At 44.6% G+C, this 20,593-nt stretch overlaps 1 protein-coding gene across 1 annotated transcript; it reads right to left on the bottom strand.

The window, feature by feature from the left end:
- Positions 1–1,513: 1,513 nt before the first annotated feature.
- Positions 1,514–3,338, bottom strand: PTF1A (pancreas associated transcription factor 1a). Its single transcript, XM_074270900.1, is given in 4 exon segments — positions 1,514–1,980; positions 2,532–2,937; positions 2,939–3,064; positions 3,066–3,338. Coding segments are annotated over 4 exon segments (1,008 nt in total). The 3' UTR covers positions 1,514–1,777.
- Positions 3,339–20,593: the final 17,255 nt, after the last annotated feature.

Genomic DNA, 20,593 nt, shown 5'->3' with positions numbered 1-20,593 from the left:
ATTAAGAGAGGCAAGCAGGCAAGCAAGCAGGCCTTCAGGGCTGCCGGTAGGCAGCATTTTCTCATGACCTCAATTCCAGTCCTAAATCCTCCCCTCTTTATCCTTCCCCATCCCCAGTCCAGACTGCAGCTTGCCAGTTTTTTGTTTGTTTGTTTTACCCCTAACATCTCCTCTTTTTCTAAAGTCTAAGGATCCTTTCCAGTCCCTCAGGTGGATCCCAAAGTTCTGATCTGCAGAAAATATTGTTGTAGCCATGATGATGAATTAAACACAGGGAAGAAATGGTCTAATATTCATCTCTCCTCACCCACACCATACACACCTTTTCTTATTCCTCCTGATCCCTGATCTTCTCTGCTAAATTGCTTTGCAGGTTGCTGAGAACTGTGGTCAGACTTCTCCACTGTCAGTTTTGTTCATCACTGAGGTTATCCTTTATATCTTTGTATAGAACGTAAACTAGCTCTACTCTGAGGTCTCAGAAGTCTGTAGCAGTCCATCCCCCACTTCCACCCCTCCAATTGACCCAGGGCATCTGTGAATGCCTGTGCAATTGGTGGACTCCACTTCAATTAGCCTACAAAAACTTTGATAATGTGAGGTTGTCTTGGGACTTGAAATAGGATGTAATCTCTCTCTCTCTGAAATGAACTAAAGTTACTATTGCTAACATTTTAAATGGAGATTGAATAAGTAAAAGTCTTTTGGAAGCTGGTTGATGGTGACCTGAGAAGAAAGAAGATATGGGAGGGCATTATTCTTTTGGGGATCATTTCATGTCTTAGCCAGAATCATAGATTTAGAGGTGGTTCAAGTAACCTCCATTCTACAAACATGGTGAGAGGGGTTAAGTGACTTGTCAAAGATGACAGAGCTACTAAGTGTCTGATTTAGAATTTGAAGTTCTATTTCCCTGATACCAAGGATGGTGCTCTGCCCCAGAATGGGCTGAAACTGATATAGGTCAAGCACCTGGCAAAAGGCCACATAAGGAATAAGTAGCTGAGTCAATATTTAAATCCAGACTTGGACTCCACCTCTAGGACTTGCTGTGCTCCAGTACACCAGCTCTAGTCCTTGGATCACAGGATGTAAAGTTGGAAGGAACTTTAGCTGCTTAACTCTATATCATCTTATAGATAGGAAATGAGGCCCAAAGACTTGACCCAAACCTGTCCTACTTACCTCACAGGATTTTTGTGAGACTCTATGTAAAACACTGTAAAAAATAAAGTGCTTCATAGAAGTAAGGTTAGTTTTGACTTTTCTCTCTTCCATTTCTTTCTAAAAGGATATACCAGACAGGATATAAATGTATGCATACATTTGCATTCATATTTTTTATTCCCTCTGACTTGGTTTAACTTCTCAAAGTGGATTGATTATTTTTCCAGAAGTCTCCTTGACACCCCCCCCCCCAGATCATAAGTAAAAGATGTAGGGGAGAGAAGAATGTAAATCACATTTATTAACAACACAATAAACCATATCTGGTAATAAATTATTTGTCCTGGCAAGAGTTTTCTCCAGTCTTGTAGAGTTCTGTCAAAGGTGCCATAAAGATTTTATACTATTGCATATTTTTAAAAATCAGGATAAATTATATAAATTATGAATTTAAAAAGACAGTCTACTTCATTAACCGTTATGAATAATAAATAGATAAATAACAAACTGTTGATTGCCATTAGGAGAATGTGACTCTTAAATTAAATTTACAAGAGATATTTACACCTGCAGTGTGCACAGAGGCACTATCGGAGGGAGGCTGGTGTCCTTAGGACACAAAATCAAAGGGCGGTTCATTTTCTATGTTATTGAGGGAGGATTTGTTGTTTAGTTTCCTGGGGTCTTCTGGAGTCCACACTTTCGCTGTTCGGATAATGTTTTGCTCCTTGAGTTGTTTTTCATCAGTCCACGACAGAGAATGCCCTGCCAGGGGCGGAAGTCCATAATCTGGGTCGCTGGGGGATGGGGACCCTAAGCAAATAAGGGGGAAAAAGAAGAGAAATTGTAAATATCAAGCCCGACTCCCAGTGCTTCCTTCTTGTCCATTCGTATTCCCCTTCCTATCCGCTCCAATGAGACAGTGTCTAACGGTTCCTCAGAGATGACCCTCTCCCCGTCTCCTTTACCTTTCCTTGGATTCTTTCTTCCTTTTCTCTGAAATCCCCTTTCCCTTGTCCTGTCTATGACTAGTCTGTCCCAATGGTGGCAGCGGCCGCCTGGCGCACCCCCTCTTTTAGCTAAAATCAGAAAGGAGAGAGTTCTAGTTTTTCAAAGGAGGGGAGGAGAAAAGAGGGGTCGGGGGCACCAGCGCCGGGGAAAGGGGGCTCTCCGCGCTCCAAGGCTGCGGTTGTTTCCTGGGATGACTCGTGTCTGTGTCTGTTTCGGGGGTCTATGGGTGACTCTTATGTGAGCGCGCCCGGGGGCTTCTGGCAGGTCGGGGGCTTCCCGCCTCCGTGTCTGAGTCCTCTTGGCTCTTTCTCAGGTCTGGGTGCCCGCCCTCCCCGAGCTAAGGGGCCACTTACGGGTGCCCCGGTGGCAGATGATGACCTTCTTGGCCTGGCTCCCGAGGCCGTCCCCTCCCAGGCCGCCGCCGGCCCCGGCTCTGACGTAGCCTCCTCCGCCTCCTCCCCGAAGGGGCAGGTCGGACTGGACGAGTTCGCTCAGGAAGTTGATGTAGCCGATGGCGAGGCGGAGGGTGTCCACTTTGGAGAGCCGCTTTTCGTAGGGCAGCGTGGGGATGTGCGAGCGCAGCCCTTCGAAGGCGTCGTTGATGGACTGCATCCGCCGCCTCTCCCGCACGTTGGCCGCCTGCCGCAACTGCTGCAGCTCCGCTTCGGAGCGCACTCGCCGCCGCCTCCGCGCCGCTGCCGCCGCCGCCGCCGCCGCCGCCGCCGCACTGCTCAGCCCCCGCAGCCGCCCCCCGGGGGAAAAGCACGGCGGCGCTCCCGGAGCACGAGTAGCCAAGGCAGGGCGCAGGAGACGCGGGGCCGGGAGACTCGGGGAAAGCGCCGCCGCCCGCGGGCGCCCCGGGCTCGCAGCAAAAGCCGCCTCCGTCGTCCGCCTCCTCGGGGACCCCCCGGCGGGGCCGCGGAAGGGTGCTGGGCGGACTGGGCAGGGGGCAGCAGCAGCCGCGCTCCGTCCCGGTAGTAGTACTCGTGTAGCTGGTGGCTGAGAAAGTCCACCTCCTCCTGTTCGTCGGGCAGCAGCTCGTCGCCGTCCTCCAGAGGGTCGCGGGAGGACTGGTCCGTAAAGAAGTCCTCCTCGTCGAAGTAGGGCGAGGGGAAGGCGTCCAGCCCCCCCGGGAAGTGCTCCAGCAGCACCGCGTCCATGCTCCTGGCTTCGGGTCCGCTATGCCGTGCCCCCCGCCCGCCTCCCTATTCTGCGCTGCCTCCCCACGCAGCGCCCTCCTTCCTTCTCAGAGACTTGTGCGCTGAGGTAGGTGGGAACTGCCTTCTCTGCTCCCACCCCACCCGCCCCGCCCCGGCCTTCGGAACCCGTAGCAGACGCTCAGGTTAAGGGGCTGCAGCCGTCGCAAGCCGTGAAGTGCGCTCCGGAAGGCTGTCGGGGACTTGTTAGGGCTGAGGACCGGCACGCGAGGATTCTTATAACTACATCCACAGGCGCGTGCCATGGACCAGCCGTGCCAGCCAATCACAGGGCGAGGGGTGCGTGCAGGGGCAATGGGGGGAGGCACCGACTGATTTAGAGTGTGTGTGGGGGGGGGGGAGGACCGAGATGGGACTCAGAGAGCAGACGAGAAGGCTTTCTAGTCCCCTCCCTCCCCTTCTCAGAAAGCCTAGGGGTGAAGAAGGAGGCCGGAGCCCTCTCTGGATGGGAAGGGAGGGGAGGCAAGGGCGGGGGCCATAAAGCCCTCCCCTTCTCAAAGCTACCAGCTTTGCACCTGCGCGCCCGGCTCCTCAAGGGCACCTGTGACTCGGCTTGGGGGGTGTTGGGAATGAGCAGAGGAGAGCGGTCCCCTCGGCCCAGTGAGAAACACGGAACTCATAATCCCTTGTCCCACGACATGCCCGCGAAAAACTGCACATCGGAGGAGAGCCGGAGGAGAGAGTACAGGATGCTTCAAGAATAAAACTAAGTAGTTCAGGGATTCTCTCTCTCTCTCTCTCTCTCTCTCTCTCTCTCTCTCTCTCTCTCTCTCTCTCTCTCTCTCTCTCTCTCTCTCTCTCTCTCTCTCTCTCCTCTCCTCTCTTTCTGTCTCTGTCTCTGTCTCTCTCTCTCTCTCTCTGTCTCTCTGTCTCTCTGTCTCTCTGTCTCTCTCTCTCTCTCTCTCTCTCTCTCTCTCTCTCTCTCTCCTCTCCTCTCCTCTCTTTCTGTCTCTGTCTCTGTCTCTGTCTCTCTGTCTCTCTCTCTCTCTCTCTCTGTCTCTCTCTCTCTCTCTCTCTCTCTCTCTCTCTCTCTCTCCTCTCCTCTCTTTCTGTCTCTGTCTCTCTGTTTCTCTCTGTCTCTGTCTCTCTGTCTCTCTCTCTCTCCTCTCCTCTCCTCTCTTTCTGTCTCTGTCTCTGTCTCTCTGTCTCTGTGTCTCTCTCTCCTCTTCTCTCTCTCTCTCTCTCTCTCTCTCTCTCTCTCTCTCTCTCTCTCTCTCTCTCTCTCTCTCTCTCTCTCTCTCTCTCTCTCTGTCTCTCTCTCTCTCTCTCTCTCTCTCTCTCTCTCTCTCTCTCTCTCTCTCTCTCTCTCTCTCTCTCTCTCTCTCTCTCTCTCTCTCTCTCTCTCTCCCTCCCTCCCTCCCTCCCTCCCTCCTCTTTCGCTCTCTCTGTCACACACACACGGATTCCCCTTCTCCTACTCCCTCCTCCACCTCCACAAGTCAGGGATTACTTCCCTGCGCCTTGGGATGCTGACGCCTTGCATATTTTTTAAAAGATTAAAAAAAGTTAGAACAATGCCACGGTCCAATTCGGAAATTCGCTGCTTAATGCTCTTGGGGTGACTTCTGAGCTCCTGGGAAAGCTGAGGGTGGGTGGGGAGAAAAGAAAATGGGGCTGTTCTCGTTTTCCTGTATGCCTGGTTCTCTGGGACAAACCCCAGCTGCCAAAAGACACAGGGAAAACGGTAGGAGAGAGTGGAAAAGGAGGCGGGAGTAAGGGGGGAGGTGCTGGGGGGTGGGGGAGAGGGATGGAGCCAGAGACAGAGAAGAAAAGAAGATAGGTGAGGGATTGTCTCTTAGCGTCTCTCAGCAGGACACGTTAGTTCTGAGAGCAAAAAGGACCCAAACGTTCAAAGCAATAAAATCTGATTTAAAAGGGGATCACTCGAAACTTCTGGCTTTGTGTTTATTTAGGGAAGAATGCCGGTTAAAAAAGGAAAGGCAGACAAGTCAAGCTGGCTCACCTTTCTGACCTTTTTAGCCTCCTGTGCCATCCCGATGTTAAAAACGTAACTGTTGCTCTTTGTGTACACTTCAGTGTGGCGGTTCTACTACCAATTTTGGGGGCAAATCTTTCTCCCATTTCAAGGGCAGTAAAGGAACTCTTTATAGTTTAAGACAATTGCTTGATTGTCTCTTCATCAAAACACTGTTGGAAATGAAGTTTCAGGCTCCCCCAAGCACATTTATGAACTTCGGCCGGCAGGCACGTGTTCTTTCAAAAGAGGCAAGAGATACAGTAGAAAACAGGAGGCGTCTTTCTATATTGGAGCTTCCTTTCTTCAAACTTTTGCCCCCCCCCAAGTTTCTGGGAACGTACAGCCTTCCTTCTAGAAGACTACAGTCCTCTAAGCTGAACTACGTCTTAAAAACATTGACTGGTGATAGATATTTTATTGACTTGGGTGTGTGGGGGGAGACTTCTAAAATTAGCAGAATTCATTTCTTTAGATATGGGAGGGGAAGGAGAAGGAGGGGGGGAGAAACGATACCATTTTACTCCGGATTTGGGATTAAGATGTGAAGTAAATGTCTAAAGACAGATCACTTAATTTCAACCGGATGTTCCACTTTGGGGTTAGGGTTGGGGTATTGGCTTGAAGGTAAACTCACATTAAAGTTCATCCATCTATTCTTTCAGTAAACATCTATTAAAAGTTAATGTGTCAAGCAAGGAGGATAAAATGCTAGAAATGAAAGTCAACTCCCTAGAGGAGTTTCTTTGCTACTGGAGAAAAAGAGCATGTATTCAGATAAGTGAATACAAAACATATAGGATGAAAATATAATCATGGGGTAGACAGCATAGTTCATCATCTCTTTTGATCAGCATTTTTTAATCATAGCTTTTTATTTACAAGACATATGCATGGGTAATTTTTCAACATTGATCCTTGCAAAACCTTCTGTTCCAACTTTCCCCCTTCTTCCCTCACCCTCTTCCCTGCTTGACAGGTAGTACAAAACATGTTAAATATGTTAAAGTATATGTTAAATACAATATATGTATACATATTTATACAGTTATCTTGCTGCACAAGAAAGATCAGATCTAGAAAGAAGGTTTAAAAAACAGAAGGAAAACAAAAATACAAGTAAATAAATAACAGAAAGAGTGGAAATGGTATGTTGTGGTCCACATTCATTTTCCATAGTTCTCTCTCTGGGTGTAGCTGATTCTCTTCATTATTGAACAGTTGGAATTGGTTTGTGATCAGCATTTGTTTTTCAAAGATCACTGACAAGCAATAAAAGGATGTAGGTTATGTGGGCCCGTTAATTAAAATTTCCTTTTTTCCTTCAACTTTACCCTCCTTCCCATCTTGTTAGTAAGGGGTTTTTGTTGTTGTTGTTGTTGTTTGTTTTTGTTGTTGTTGTTGGTTGGTTGGTTTTGTTTTGTTTGTTTTCCTGAGGAAATGAATTAAGTGACTTGCCCAGGGTCATACAGCTAGGAAGTGTTAAGTGTCTGAGGCCAAATTTGTACTCAGGTCCTGTCCTCCTGAGTTCAGGGCTAGTGCTCCATCCACTGTGCTACTTAGTTGCCCAAGGAAATGTATTTCTAAAGTAATGACAACGTGAAGAATCTTTCTCTGTTGACTTTAGATGTGGCCCAATCATTTCAATGTCTTTTTGACCCTGCTCTAGAAATGATTGGGGACTCAGGCTTTGGAAGGCAATGAAAGGGACATCTAGTCCAGTGTTCTGATAATGACACAGAGAAAGAAATTCCTCTTGGATTTAATGTGGACTGAATTTCCATGGACTAAAAAGTGGAAATGTACCTGGTTAATCTCCACATTTGGAAACTCTAGCAAACAGCTGGACTTCAAAGCATTTCACAAAATGCTGATAAAGCCAACCTATCCAAGTGAACAGTAGTGAACAAAAATGAATCTCAGACAAGAACCTGGAAGTTTTTCTTGAAGTAATCTGGTGCTACTGGGTATCTGGAAGTGAGTTTGTGTGAGGTGCTTGAGGTGGGGGAGGAGCAGGATGGGAGAAGCTAAAGAAAAGTATGTACACAAGTACACTTTTTTTCCTGGGTGGGTGGGTGGGAACAACTTTCTTTTCAGCATCTCTTCTAGAATCAGAAATTGACCCCAAAATCACTGTTTACTTGTTTGGGAGTGAGTTACATTTGCACAGTGTGAACACTAAAAAAAATTCTTTTAATAGAAACCTCTCAGCCAGTGGCCTTTCCTGGATTTTGAGTCATCCCAACAGATGTAAGAGTGAGGATGAAGCTTTCAGGGAGGAGGTATGAAATTGGAGGGAGGGAAAAAAGGTGGAACATTTACTGCCTCCAGTCACAAAGGGGTCAAGGTCTGAAAGGCCCTCCCACCAGACTAGGGTTGAGAGGAAGAGGTACCTCTGGGGAACATCGAAGCATCTTGAGACCCTAATCATTGATGCTGGTTTTTGGATGCACAGAGATGCACAAGCTGGATTTAAGTAAGATGTGATCAGTTCTTTATCTGGTTTAAAAAAAAAGGAGAAAGGATTTCTTTCCAATAAAAGGAGATTTTCTATGGGTCACTGGAGGTCACTACATTGCAGACGACCATCCTCTGTTCCACTAGACTGAATGGTTAGACACAAATCAGTGGCTGGGCCTGATCCTACTTCTTCTGTTTGAAGGTCCTGTCTTTGATTACTTCCAGTCTTAAGCTCCCTCTCTTCTCTCCTTGATACCCCGCTATTAGCACTGCCCCTGACATCAGGCCTAGCACATGAACTCTATTTAGTTTCTCAGCTTCCCAAACTGGGTTCAGTTTCCCAGAACCATGGTCTAGGCTCCAAGATTCTCAAAAAGAGCCTAGGATTTTCCAGCTCAGTTATGAAGCTAGACACAGTAGGCACCTAATTAATCCAAACTAAGCCCAATGTTGGGACAAGTGACAGTGGGGAAAAAGGAAAGATTCAGATCCAGACTTCCACTGTACCATACTTCCTCCCGTTCCCTAGGTCTATTTGGCTTCAAATTTCAAATTTCCCAGCTTTGTACTAATCCTATTTTCAGAACTCTGAGTTCTAGGTACATTTGGGGAAGATGAATTAGATGTTTGGAAATACGGTATAGGAGAGATTCACATAGGGTTTCTGGTTTCTTACCAACCACAAGTCTGTCCTTAATACTCTATCCTCAAGATCTTACCCAGTTATTTTCTAAAAATCTCTTGTATTTTGGGACATATTTTCCTCAGTTCTTGAAGTAATATGTTGGATGCCAAATTATCCTGAGCCCTACCTGCCTTCTGCTCACCTCTCATCCCACTAAACAATCCTTATCCTGCTCCTTCTCATCTGCCCCATTTGAAATTTATCCTAGAAACAGTCATAAAATGGTTTGCTCCATTCCAGCCTCTTTTTCTGCATTTTTTCCTTTCTTCAGATAGGTCTCTATGCCTTTTTGATAGCCTCTTTCATTGCCCATAAAAACAATCCAAATAATAAAAAATACAAAAATATCCTATCATGGGAAAATGAATTCATATTAAAGTGTAAATGATCTATAATAGCTTAAAGTATTTACTCTTCCAGGCAAATTTATATTTGTAACAGTATGTAACATATTAAGCTAAAGACAAAATCAGTAAAAGTGACATTTCAGGTATACCTTCCAAAAGTTATGTTTGGAAGTGGGATAAAGTAAATGTCTTATTTGTTTCTTAATATCACTGTAGCATAGTGGAAAGACCATTCCATTTAAAGGCAGAGAACTGGTGCAGTTGCTAACATAATCTACATCATTCTTTTTTTTCTTGGTATTATTTTCCTTATCTGTAAAATGACAGATTTAGACTACATAATCTCTAAATTTCATTTTAATTCTATAGCTATGATATTTGCTCCAGGAGCCTCCATCTATAAGGTCTACAAAGGATCAGGGTTGATTGTTCATATCAAAACAAAATGTTAGTTTATCTGGCACAAGCTTTAAAATTCCTCTACTCAACAGGAAGATTTCAGGGTGAAATGTGCTTTCAAAGAAGGAAAAGGAGCCCTAGATTTGTGTCATGCATAACATACTGAGGCTTTTCCTCTAATGCCTTTTTCCTGTGTATGATTTCAAAATTTTAAGAGAGAAGGAAAAGGAAGAGAAGAAAAAGAAAGAGGATGAGAAGGAGGAGGAGGATGAAGAGGAAAAAAAGGAGGAAGAGGAGGAGGAGGAGAAGAAAAAGGAAGAAGAAGTAGAAATGAAGAAAGGAAGGAAGGAAAAGATACAAAGAGAAAGAAACAAATAAAGAATGTCCCTGTTCGGAAAAAGATAAATATAAAAGGGAAATCTTAGTACCTTCTCAGGAACACTGAATGGTTTCCAGTTTTCCTATATACTCTTGTCTTTTTTCTATTTCCAAATTGTTAAATATTAATCTTTGTTAAAGAAAGACTAATGCTGATATAATTCTTCAAATACTCATGCTCTGCCATTCCAAGGTTTATGTGATAAAGAGCAAAAGCGTTCAAAGTGTGTCCTTCAATCTGTTATTAGGAAAGGTATTTGAACTCCTGTAATATCAACACAATCAATTATGAATAACAGAAGAAATCATCTGACATAATGGGCAGATCTGTGGAGACTTAGCAGGCAAACACAGGGTAGGAAGGAATGGATGGGTGGTGATCTGTGTGAGTAGGAGGACTAGACATAAGTATAAGTAGTATTAAAGTTCTATTGAAATATTACAGCAAGCAATTCAACTTCTGTTTCTTGGTCATGATGATAATTTCAGTGTAAAATGGCAAGAAAAAATGTAATTGAATAGAAAACTTAATTTCATATTTTACTCTGTAATAACAGTTCATCTATTGATGTACCATGTTAAGATGTATGAAGCACTTAATATAAATACTTCTCATTTTAGTGTTAGAACAACTCTTCAAAACAAGTTATGGAAACTAATACCATTTCCTTCTCCATACTGTCCCCATTTTATAGATAAGGAACTGAGACTAACAGGTGAAATGACTTGCTCAGGATCACATAGTTGGCAAGTGTCTGAGACCAAATTTGAACTCAGATCTTCCTAACCCCAGGTCTCATGATATAGCCATGGCACTACTAAGTGCCCTGAAGAGTACAGGGACAGAAGAGCAAACATTTCCCTATCACCTGGAGAGTGAGTTCAAACTTCCCATTATTTTTGCATAGCATTTACCCCACCAAGTTCACTTCAAAATGTATCATTCAATTACTCTAAAGAGGAGTTCTGATGGTAATTTCAAATGCTATACGGTTGGTCACAACCCCCATGCCCCCTTGAATCTCTAGTAGCTTGCCATATTGACCTTTTAAAGACCACAATTTCATATCCATCTTCAATACTCCTTCATGTAAAGATGTAAAGGCAGGCTAGAACAAATGGAAAAAAGGCAAAGAATATTCATCAGGCCCCTCGTCCTCCCATGGAAAATTTTTTTAAAGGATTGTGAAGACCTAAGGCATTTACATATACACTTATATGTGGATATATAGTATATATCCACATACAAGAAAAAACCACAAATATATGTACATATTTGTGTGTATATGTGTGTATGTATTCAGATCATCCTGACCACTGATCCAATACTCTATCTTCTGTCTCACCTATAGTGAGGATAGAAAATCAGTTTATTAGAAATGATATATATATATATATAGAGAGAGAGATGAAAAAAGGAAGTTTTGGTGAGATCAGGGGCCTTTAACTGCTCTGTATTTCATTTTCTTCATCTATAAATGAGTTAGTTGGACTTAAAGGATTCTAAGGTCCCATCCAACTCAAGATGTAGGAACCTATCATCCTCTGGCATATTGCTCCAATTTGAAAGAGTGATATATTATCACTGAGGCTTAGGCCTTCTTTTTCAACCAAGTTTTTGGAGATGTATAAGACTCAGGCATCCAAATAGAGATCTGATTATTAGGTCCTACATTTTCCTATCTACATACTTTGTGATGAAGTATAACAAAAATTAGAAGGCTTTATTGTCTTATTCTCTAGCATTAATTCCCATCTAAGTTCTTCTTCCAGACCCAGAAGCTAGTGAAAAATAATGCTTTCCATCACCTGTGCATGGACCTCTAATATATTTCTCTATATCTTTGCAAAGATTACAATTCCCCTCTAATAATTTCCTAACTTTCAATATACTACCAGTTCTTTTCTTTGAGATAGTTAGTAGGCTGTTCCTTCCCATTTTTTTAATTTGTGGAGGAAGGAGAGAGGTTGTTTATTTCCTTTCAGTCATGGAACCTAGGTTTTACCATATTAAAATAATCGCTTTAAAATTCTTTTTAATTATTTGTAGCAGCCCTTTTCATAATAGCAAGAAACTAGAAACTGAGTAGATAACCATCAGTTCGGAGAATGGCTGAATAAGTTATGGAATATGAACGTTATGGAATAACATTCTATAAGAAACGATCAGGAGAATGATTTTATAAAAGCCTGGAGAGACTTATGAACTATGCTAAGTAAAATGAGCAGAACCAGGAGATCATTGTACATGACAACATCAATATGACAATCAATTCTGGTGAACTTGACTCTTTCCAACAATGAGATGATTGATGCCAGTTCCAATGATCTTGTGATAAAGAGAGCCATCTACATCCAGAAAGAGGACTGTGGGAACTGAATGTGGATCACAACATAGCATTTTCACTTTTTGCTGTTGTTTGCTTGCACTTTGTTTTCTTACTCATTTATTTTCTTTTTTTTTAACCTGATTTCTCATGCAGCAAGAGAATTGTAGAAATATGTTTATACATATTGGATTTTACATATATTTTAACATGTTTAACATATATTGGATTGGGAGGGAGTGGGGGGAAGAAGAAAATCTGAAATGCAAGGCTATTCAAGGGTTAATGTTGTCACATTATCCATGCATGTTTTGAAAATAAAAGGCTTTATTTTAAAATTTCTTTTAAAATTATATAGCCATTGAACATGGAGATAGAACCTTTGGGAATGAATGCACCTTTTTCTGGCCAAGTAACTTTTTCTCTCCAAAAGAATATTTTGAACATTAAGTATTTATTACTTAAACTTTCATCTTGGATCAATGATATAACTTTGATCAATAGTTCTACAGATACATTTAGGTGGAAAAACTTGGGGAAAGAGGGTTGGAGAAAATTGATGGTTGTCAATATAACCAGCCCTGGGCAAAACACATGAAAATTTTTTTCAGTATCCTTTTACCTTTCATTTACTTATCCCTTTTTTCTTGTTTATCTCCATCACTTCCCTTCCACAACAGTACAGTGCCCTATACTTCTGCAATCACACAACATATGTAATTGCCTTCTCTGTTTATGTTAGTGTGGATTCAGCCTTGACTTCAGCTATTCACTAATGATTATTTTCTCTAGATAGTATCTAAGTTATAGAATTATCCCTATCTGGCTTACTTCCAATAAAACTTCAGTTCTCTAAGTCACTTATCTCAATTGATAAAAGACAAAGTTCCTCTAAGGTATGAATGTTTTTCATCTCAATATGTTAACCTCTTTATATTTTGGACTAGAATATTTTGAACCACATTTTAAGAGATTAAAATTATTAATTTTTCTGGGCGTATAGTAAATGCTTAATAAATGCCTGTTGACTAACTTTGATAGTAAAATTACAAGTACATGGCAAGTGGAAAGTAATTTTCTCAATGCCCTTGGAATCTGTCCAGGAAGGTAACTGCTTGCTCTGATTATGCCAGCTCTGGAAGGGCTGATTTATATATTTTGTGTACATTTAAAAGACTAATTACATATTGTTTCCTGTTCTTCACTCCAACTACTCTAGATAGCAACCAAGCTATTCTGGGTCCATAGCTCCATCTAGGGGCTACAGGGAACTTTTGACTTATCTCTCTCCTAGTACCTTTTGTCTAATTCTTCCCATAAAGTGTTGATTCCTCTTTCTTCTCTATTTTTCACTGTTAAAGTTTAGTTAATGCTATTGTCAGAGCTTCCCCCCACCTCCCTCACATGTACATACACATCCTCTTCCTTCTTTCATTTGTATTTGGAAAATCTGTCTCTTCTTTGTCACATTTGTGAGCTAATTAATACTACAAGAACACTGCTAGTGATAGACCTCTTTCAAAGAAAAGGAAAAAAAAATCTGCAATCCAAGTGAAATTATACAAATAAACAAGTATGACAATCTACATCCAAGTGCCCAAAAATATCCTTTATAATCTCTGCCAGGTCTCTGTCTTTATCTTTGATTATACTTGATCTTCTTCAATCACAGCCTGCAAGTAGCCATACAAGAGTCACACCCATTCTGAATCTGAGGTTCCTTATCTATGTAGTAGATAAAATGGTAGAATGTTTCCAGCATATGATGCCTAAGATTCCTTTCAGTTGGCTAATTCTATAACTGTGATTGTAAAGTAAAATTAAGAAAATTCAACTATTTCCCATTCACCTTTATTGTTTTCTATTTGATGTAATTGCAAGTATTGCAATGGTTTGTTTTCTACTATTTTAGTCACAAATGAACAGTGTTTTCTCCGTATTTTGAGATGTGATGGTCTGGCCTGGGAACCTGACTATCATTTATAACCTTCCACCTTGAGAAAATTTGTTTGTGCTCCACCAGTATGACTCTCCCCACCAGCATAAGCTCATTTCTAGAAAAGTTATTATCATGGAGATTACTTCAGCTTTGGTACTCACACCTCATCAATACCCTCCATTGCTTCTTCCCCTTTGAGTGGGGGACTGAACAGCAGAGCAAAACAACTCTTCCCAAAGCTTTTCTTTACAGAGGCCTCAATCCCTGTCATATCTTCCTTAGCCACCAGCTGTACTCTAAACCAACCCCACTTCAAACCTAGTCTTCTCACTTTCCCTTTATTTGTCTTTCACTTTTAGATTGTAAACTCTGGGTGTAGGGACTACCTTTCTTTTTCTGCATTGTACCCTTGGTTTAGTGCATGCCTGGTACATGGTAGTTGCTTATTGTTTTGTTAGTTGGCCAAATTTTAGACAACAATCAATTTTGGGGAATTGGACTAGAAATCTCTGAGGGTTCTCTCAAGATTATAACTAAGGCAGGAAGCATAAGACTGTTATATGAGTATCAAATTGACTACAAATTGATATTTATCTCTTTAACATAGTAGAAACAATGGAATTTAACACCTGGTCAGCAAGAATAACCAAGGGCCAGGTTCAGGTTGCTTGTTCATGGTTTCTTTGGGGTATTTATCCTGAATACTAAAAAGGCTGTTTCTGTCTAACATGAAATGACTCTAACTTGGGCATGGGAAAGCACTTGTACCTTGTCAGGGCATTCTGGGAAAATGAAGGCATCTTTGTAACTTTACCTTCAATAGGGGATTCAGAAATTTCTCCAAGGAGTGAAGAGAGTGACTTCAACACTGAAGTGTCTGCCAGTGCCATGACTGGTGTCAAGAGGGACCCTTGTCCCCAGGAACCAAGTGGTAACAGTAGGTTCTACATCACTGAACGTTTTCCAGAATGGAGGGGTATTTGTGACTGATGTGGGAATTCTTCTACAGATACAGATAGGTTGGATTAGATGGCCTCTGAGGTGATTTTTACTTATGTTTCTGCAAGTCTATATAGCCCAAACCCAAATCAATGTTTCAGAAAAAGTGTGCATCATCACGAGAGAAGAGATAGGTTTAAAGGGGCAGGCTAGAGTCCTGGAAGACACCCCAATCAAGTCTGCTCTGGTAGCTCCTTGTGACCCCAAGCAAACTCCCAGGAAAATTCCCCTTTCACAGTGCTTAGCACCCTATGGAGCAAGAGACGCTTTTGGGGTGGATTCTAGCCTTCTGTGAACTCCTTTTTCCCTCAACTTTGCCCTCATCGCAGACTGGCGGCAGGGTCTTCCCCTGAGACTCTCCTCTTCCGTCACGTGAAGTCTATAAATAATGTCCTAATTATTCAGTTCACCCCCCAACCTTTCCCAGTATCTCCCTCCCCCCCCCCCCCCAGCCTTAGCCGCAAGCCTTTCCTCTGGTAGCTTCCCTAAGCCTGGCTGCTAGTGGGATAAGCCTAGAGCAAGGCAAGGGAGAAAAGGGTATAAAAAAAGGGAATAAATCGCTGCAAGAGTGACTCAGGGGGCGGCGATCGCTCCTTGGCTCCCTGGCCCCTCTTCCTCCCTCCTCTTTCTTTCCCCCTTCCTCCCCCTCCAACCCCCGGGGCGCTTGTATGGGAGGCACCTGCAGCACGGGCAGCCGTGGAGGCTCCCCCGACACAAGGCGCTGGTACCTGAGCCCTTGACTGGTAATGCACCATAAACAGACTCCTTTCAGGCCCTTTCATATCGAGATCGCGGAGGTCACCGTGTGTACAAACCCCTCTGTGTCCGCCACGTCTCCTCGGGCCCCGGGTGCCCAGGCAGCAAGCTGCAGAGCACGCCAGTCCATGGGAATCCTACCACTTGTGCTCCGGCGAGGCGGGGGAAGAGGGAGGGGGCGAGGGCGAAGGGAGGGAGGAGGGAAGAAGCCCGGTCTGGGGAACGAGGACAGAACGGGGGGGGGGGGGAACCACCCCATCCCTCCCACCTCCCCTCACCCCTCCTCACTCCCGCCTGCTCCACTCTCGTAGTCACCGTCTCAGAGAAAGCGCGAACAAGTGTAACAAATGAGGTGCCAACGCCCTCCAGGCACTCGGGCAAATCAAATTATCAAGAAGTGGAGAAGCTGCCTCCCCCGCCACGGCCACCTTACTCTCTCCCCCCAAAAGGTATAATTTAGACATCTGCACTCAGGTCAACTGCGTCTCTCAGACCCGCAGCTTCTGGCGCAGGCCGGAGTCATGCTTTCCCTCCCCGGGATAGGTGTGTGTGTGTGTGTGTGTGTGTGTGTGTGTGTGTGAGAGAGAGAGAGAGAGAGAGAGAGAGAGAGAGAGAGAGAGAGAGAGAGAGAGAGAGAGAGAGAGAGAGAGAGAGAGAGAGAGAGAGAGAGAGAGAGAGAGAGAGAGAGAGAGAGAGAGAGAGAAGAGAGAGAGAGAGAGAGACAGAGAGAGAAAGAGAAAGATACGAGAGAGAGAGAGAGAGAGAGAGAGAGAGAGAGAGAGAGAGAGAGAGAGAGAGAGAGAGAGAGAGAGAGAGAAGAGAGAGAGACAGAGAGAGAGAAAGAGAAAGACACACACAGAGAGAGAGAGAGAGAGAGAGAGAGAGAGAGAGAGAGAGAGAGAGAGAGAGAGAGAGAGAGAGAGAGAGAGAGAGAGAATATGTGTGTGCGTGTGTGTGGTTGTGCGCGCCTGTGTCTACGCGCGTTCATTTCCATAGACAGGTTTATTTTGTCTGGGCTAGAGCAGAGCAAAAGGCTCGGCTAGTGCGGTGGATATGTGCCTCATACTATATCTTGGATGGTTTTCCATTAATACCAGGCTGGGGCGGGGTGGGGGGGCATGGAATCAAGCTCGACCGCCTACGGGCAGCCCATGGTGGGAGTCAGATGGCAGAGCCCTTCCAAACAGGTGGAATATAAACCAAAAAAGACGCCAAGGGATTGGAGAGGAAGGATGTGTTGGAGCTAACAGTGGCCATTCATTGGAAAGAAAATACCAATACGCTAAAGTAAGCTGTTCCGAAATAGTTCCTCCGGACTGGAGAAGGAGCATGGCACACAGTGCGCCGCGGAGACTTGGGAATTCCGAACCAGTACGGTTTCCTTTGTGGAATTATTTCGCGGAAGGAGGGGAGGATAGATAAAGCTGTGTGGAGTGTGTGGAGTGCGTGCGTGTGTGTGTGTGTGTGTGTGTGTGTGTGTGTGTGTGTGTGTGTGTGTGGAGAGAGAGAGAGAGAGAGAGAAAGAGAGAGAGAGAGAGAGAGAGAGAGAGAGAGAGAGAGAGAGAGAGAGAGAGAGAGAGAGAGAGACAGAGAGACAGAGAGACAGAGAGACAGAGAGACAGAGACAGAGAGAGACAGAGACAGAGAGAGACAGAGACAGAGACAGAGAAAGACAGAGACAGAGAGAGAGAGAGAGAGAGAGAGAGAGAGAGAGAGAGAGACAGAGAGAGAGAGAGACAGAGAGACAGAGAGACAGAGAGACAGAGACACAGAGAGAGACACACAGAGAGAACACTATCTATCTGTTTTTCTCGAGAATCCCATTTGAGGGAACTTGCTCTTGGAATTCCTTGGGCAACGTCCATAACTTTTTCCAAGTGGAAAAAGAGGAAGATAGAGGGTGTGAGGTTGGGAGTGGGGATCTATCAGAAGAGAGTTACCCCCTTTCGGAGAGCGATTCCAGAAAAAGATAAGGGACGTAAGGTCCGCCTCTCACTTCAGAAAACTAGACAACCAGTTTAGAAACCGGGCGCGTGCTAGCTTAGCTTTGACCTCCCCGGACTTAAGTCTCTCCCGTGATATTCCGTATGAATCTCAGAGCTAGAAGACACTTTAGGGACCACGTAATCCACCTCCCTCGCCTCATTTCGCTAAGGAGAAAAGTGAAATTCTCTGAGTTAACCGTCCCAAAGTCTCGCAGGTTATTAAATAGTTTGAGAATCCAAATTGGAGCCGCGGCCCTTGACTCCAGGGGTGGGCGGAAAGCACCACGCCCCAAGAAGATAAGCCGGGCAATCTAGTCCCTGAGCGCAGCTTCCGTGGCACTTAGGGAGCTGGAAGACCTCTCCCTCGGCTCCGCTATGTCCGCGCAGAGCTGCAGCGGAAGAGAGGAAGCAACTAGTTTGGAGATGGTCCCGCGAGGTGAGTGCGCCGGCCCCGCGTCTCCGGCGCCTAGTGCGCCTCGCAAGACTCCCGGGCCGCCAGTTCTCTGGTGGAGAGCTCCCCCTCTCGGCGTCTGCAAGGAGCTGAATTACCTGGGAGAAATTTGGCCTTTGTAAAAGGGGGATCCTCGGATCCCCTGGGCATTGAATTGAACGCCTGCCTTTTTAAGAGACAGGAAGCCATCCATCCATACAGGGGGTATCGCCCGTGGTCCTGCAGAATAATGAGCCCCATTCTTGCGCCTTTTACAGACACCATAGCACAGCAAGAAGTGAACAGCGTCGGCTGAATGTGGGGGAGAGGGGAGGGGAGCGTGTTCAAAAGGCGACACCTGCAAGGGCTGCCGGTTGTGAATTGAATGGCTTCAAGAGGCGAGCGTGCCAGTACCTGAGCGCTTTTCTCAGCCCGGAGACATTAGTGTCAGGATCTCTCAGGTCATTCTGCTTGGGAAAAGGAGGGGCGGGGGCATGCGGGGAGCAGGCGGACGGGGCGGGGGAGGCCGCCCCTCAGAACAAACCCGGCAGCTCGGCGTTTGTCTGAATGCTCCAAGCTGCAGTACGGGGCAATCCATGGGAATCTCGCCACTTGTGCTCCTCCGAGTCAGGAGGGGGCTGTACTTCCCTTTCAGAAAGAGACACAATTAAGCAAAATGCTCAATGAACATTATAAATGATGTGCAATCGCTCTGGAGATTGCCTGGCAAATCAAATTATATGGTCACTCGCGGACGATTTCCATGTGCTTTTAAAACTTAAGACAGGTATTTTCAGATTCTTTAAAAAAAAACAAAAAAAAAAGGCCCGAGGGCGCCCAGAGATCCTGGAAAATGCTACTGAAAGAGGTCGTGTTGAATATTCACATGTCTCCTTTTGTTAGCTACTGAATTTCACAATGGGCATCGAAGACACATTTTTTACTGTCTTATAAACTGCAGAAGAAGGCGCCGCGCTAGCCACACCAGAAGTTTGCATCTATTACCATTCACAATTACTGTGGGACTCTCTCTTCTACGGGTCTCTCTGCCTCCTAGCCCTAAAGATTCTAAAATTCTCCTTATAGCACGATCCTTCAGATCAGACCGACTAAGGGATCCCGGACTAGGAGCGAGGTCCTTCCTACTGTCCGGAACTGACTTCTTTAAAAGTTTGTTTTATGGAGCTTTGGGGAAAGCTCTACAGGGCTCCTAGCTCCGGCTGAGACTGGAGTTGGAGAGGCCTTCTCCTTCCTTCAGGCCAAATGTGAAGCAGAGAAGTTGAGGCTGAGTTAGGAGTTGGAGGCTCCTGGTCAGCGTTTCAAATCTCTTGGAGAAGCAGAGGAAAACAAGTTAGGAAACAGCTACTTCTCCATAGGCAAGGATTCAGTGTCTGGGGAAGAAAAGAAGAGCGTTTCTTTCCTCCACGAGGAGACATTTCTGGGGGCGGGGGAAGGGAGGCCTAGAGGGCTGCGGACATGGACACGTTCGGCTCCCACAGTGAATCAGTCTAGCGCTCTCGGGGCTGCGCTTCCCTCTGGAGAGATGCTGCAGCTGGAATCACTGGAGTCGCGCCGGCCCCTGCTGAGACCAGAAGCTGGGCAGGAGGCAAGAAGCTGCCACTAGAGAAACATGCAAGCTGATTTGGGTTTTGTTTTGGGGGGAAGTGTCTGTGTGTGTGTGTGTGTGTGTGTGTGTGTGTGTGTGTGTGTGTGTGTGTGTGTGTGTGTGTGTGTGTTTAAAGAAGCAAGTAACAAGCAAGCCAAAAACAACAACAAAAAACCAAGAGGAATGGTTTGTGGTACTGGAAAGTGTAGCCTTAGTGGGAGAAGCAACTGCCTAGGATTCAAGTGAGCTGGATTTTAGTTCAATTATTTTGCCCCTAACTCTCAGTGTTATAGTGGGCAAGTCATTTTACCTTTCTGTATCTCAATAAACAAGTGAAAATTATACGTGCCCTATAAGTTTATTGTGAGGAGTCACTGAGAATTCCTAATAATTGAATTGTGAAAATTGAAAAATCTATTGGTATAGTTATGATACTTTTATAGTATTTAAAAGACCTTTAAAGCCTAGTCATTAACTAACAAGATGGAAAAGATAGGTCTATCCCCTTTTCTTGGAAGCCAACAACCCAGACAGTTTGGACTCCAGTAATGTTTCCCTTGTTGCCTACAGTTCTCTGTTTCTTCATTGTTCTGATGTGGGGCTAGGAGAAAAAGCTCCTTAGCTTTGCAAGAACAAAGATCTCTTCTAGAGGAAAGGTAGTCAGAAGACAAAAACAAGAAAATCCCAGATATATTTTTTAAATCTATCATCATTTGTCCACAAGGGCAACTATGGCCATGTCTTGTATATGACTTTGTAGCTTCCTAAGGTTAATGAAGACATTTTATGAAGAGACAGATTTTTGTTAACAAAACATTGTTTACTAAAGAAAAGTTAAATATGAATAGGGGATAGGAGAAAGGAATATAAAATTTAATTTCTGATAATCCAATACCTTATTCTCTTTAGGTC

This window comes from Sminthopsis crassicaudata, chromosome 5 (genome assembly GCF_048593235.1).
Source record: "Sminthopsis crassicaudata isolate SCR6 chromosome 5, ASM4859323v1, whole genome shotgun sequence".
NCBI lineage: Eukaryota > Metazoa > Chordata > Mammalia > Dasyuromorphia > Dasyuridae > Sminthopsis > Sminthopsis crassicaudata.
This window is presented reverse-complemented; position numbering and strand designations above follow the sequence as displayed.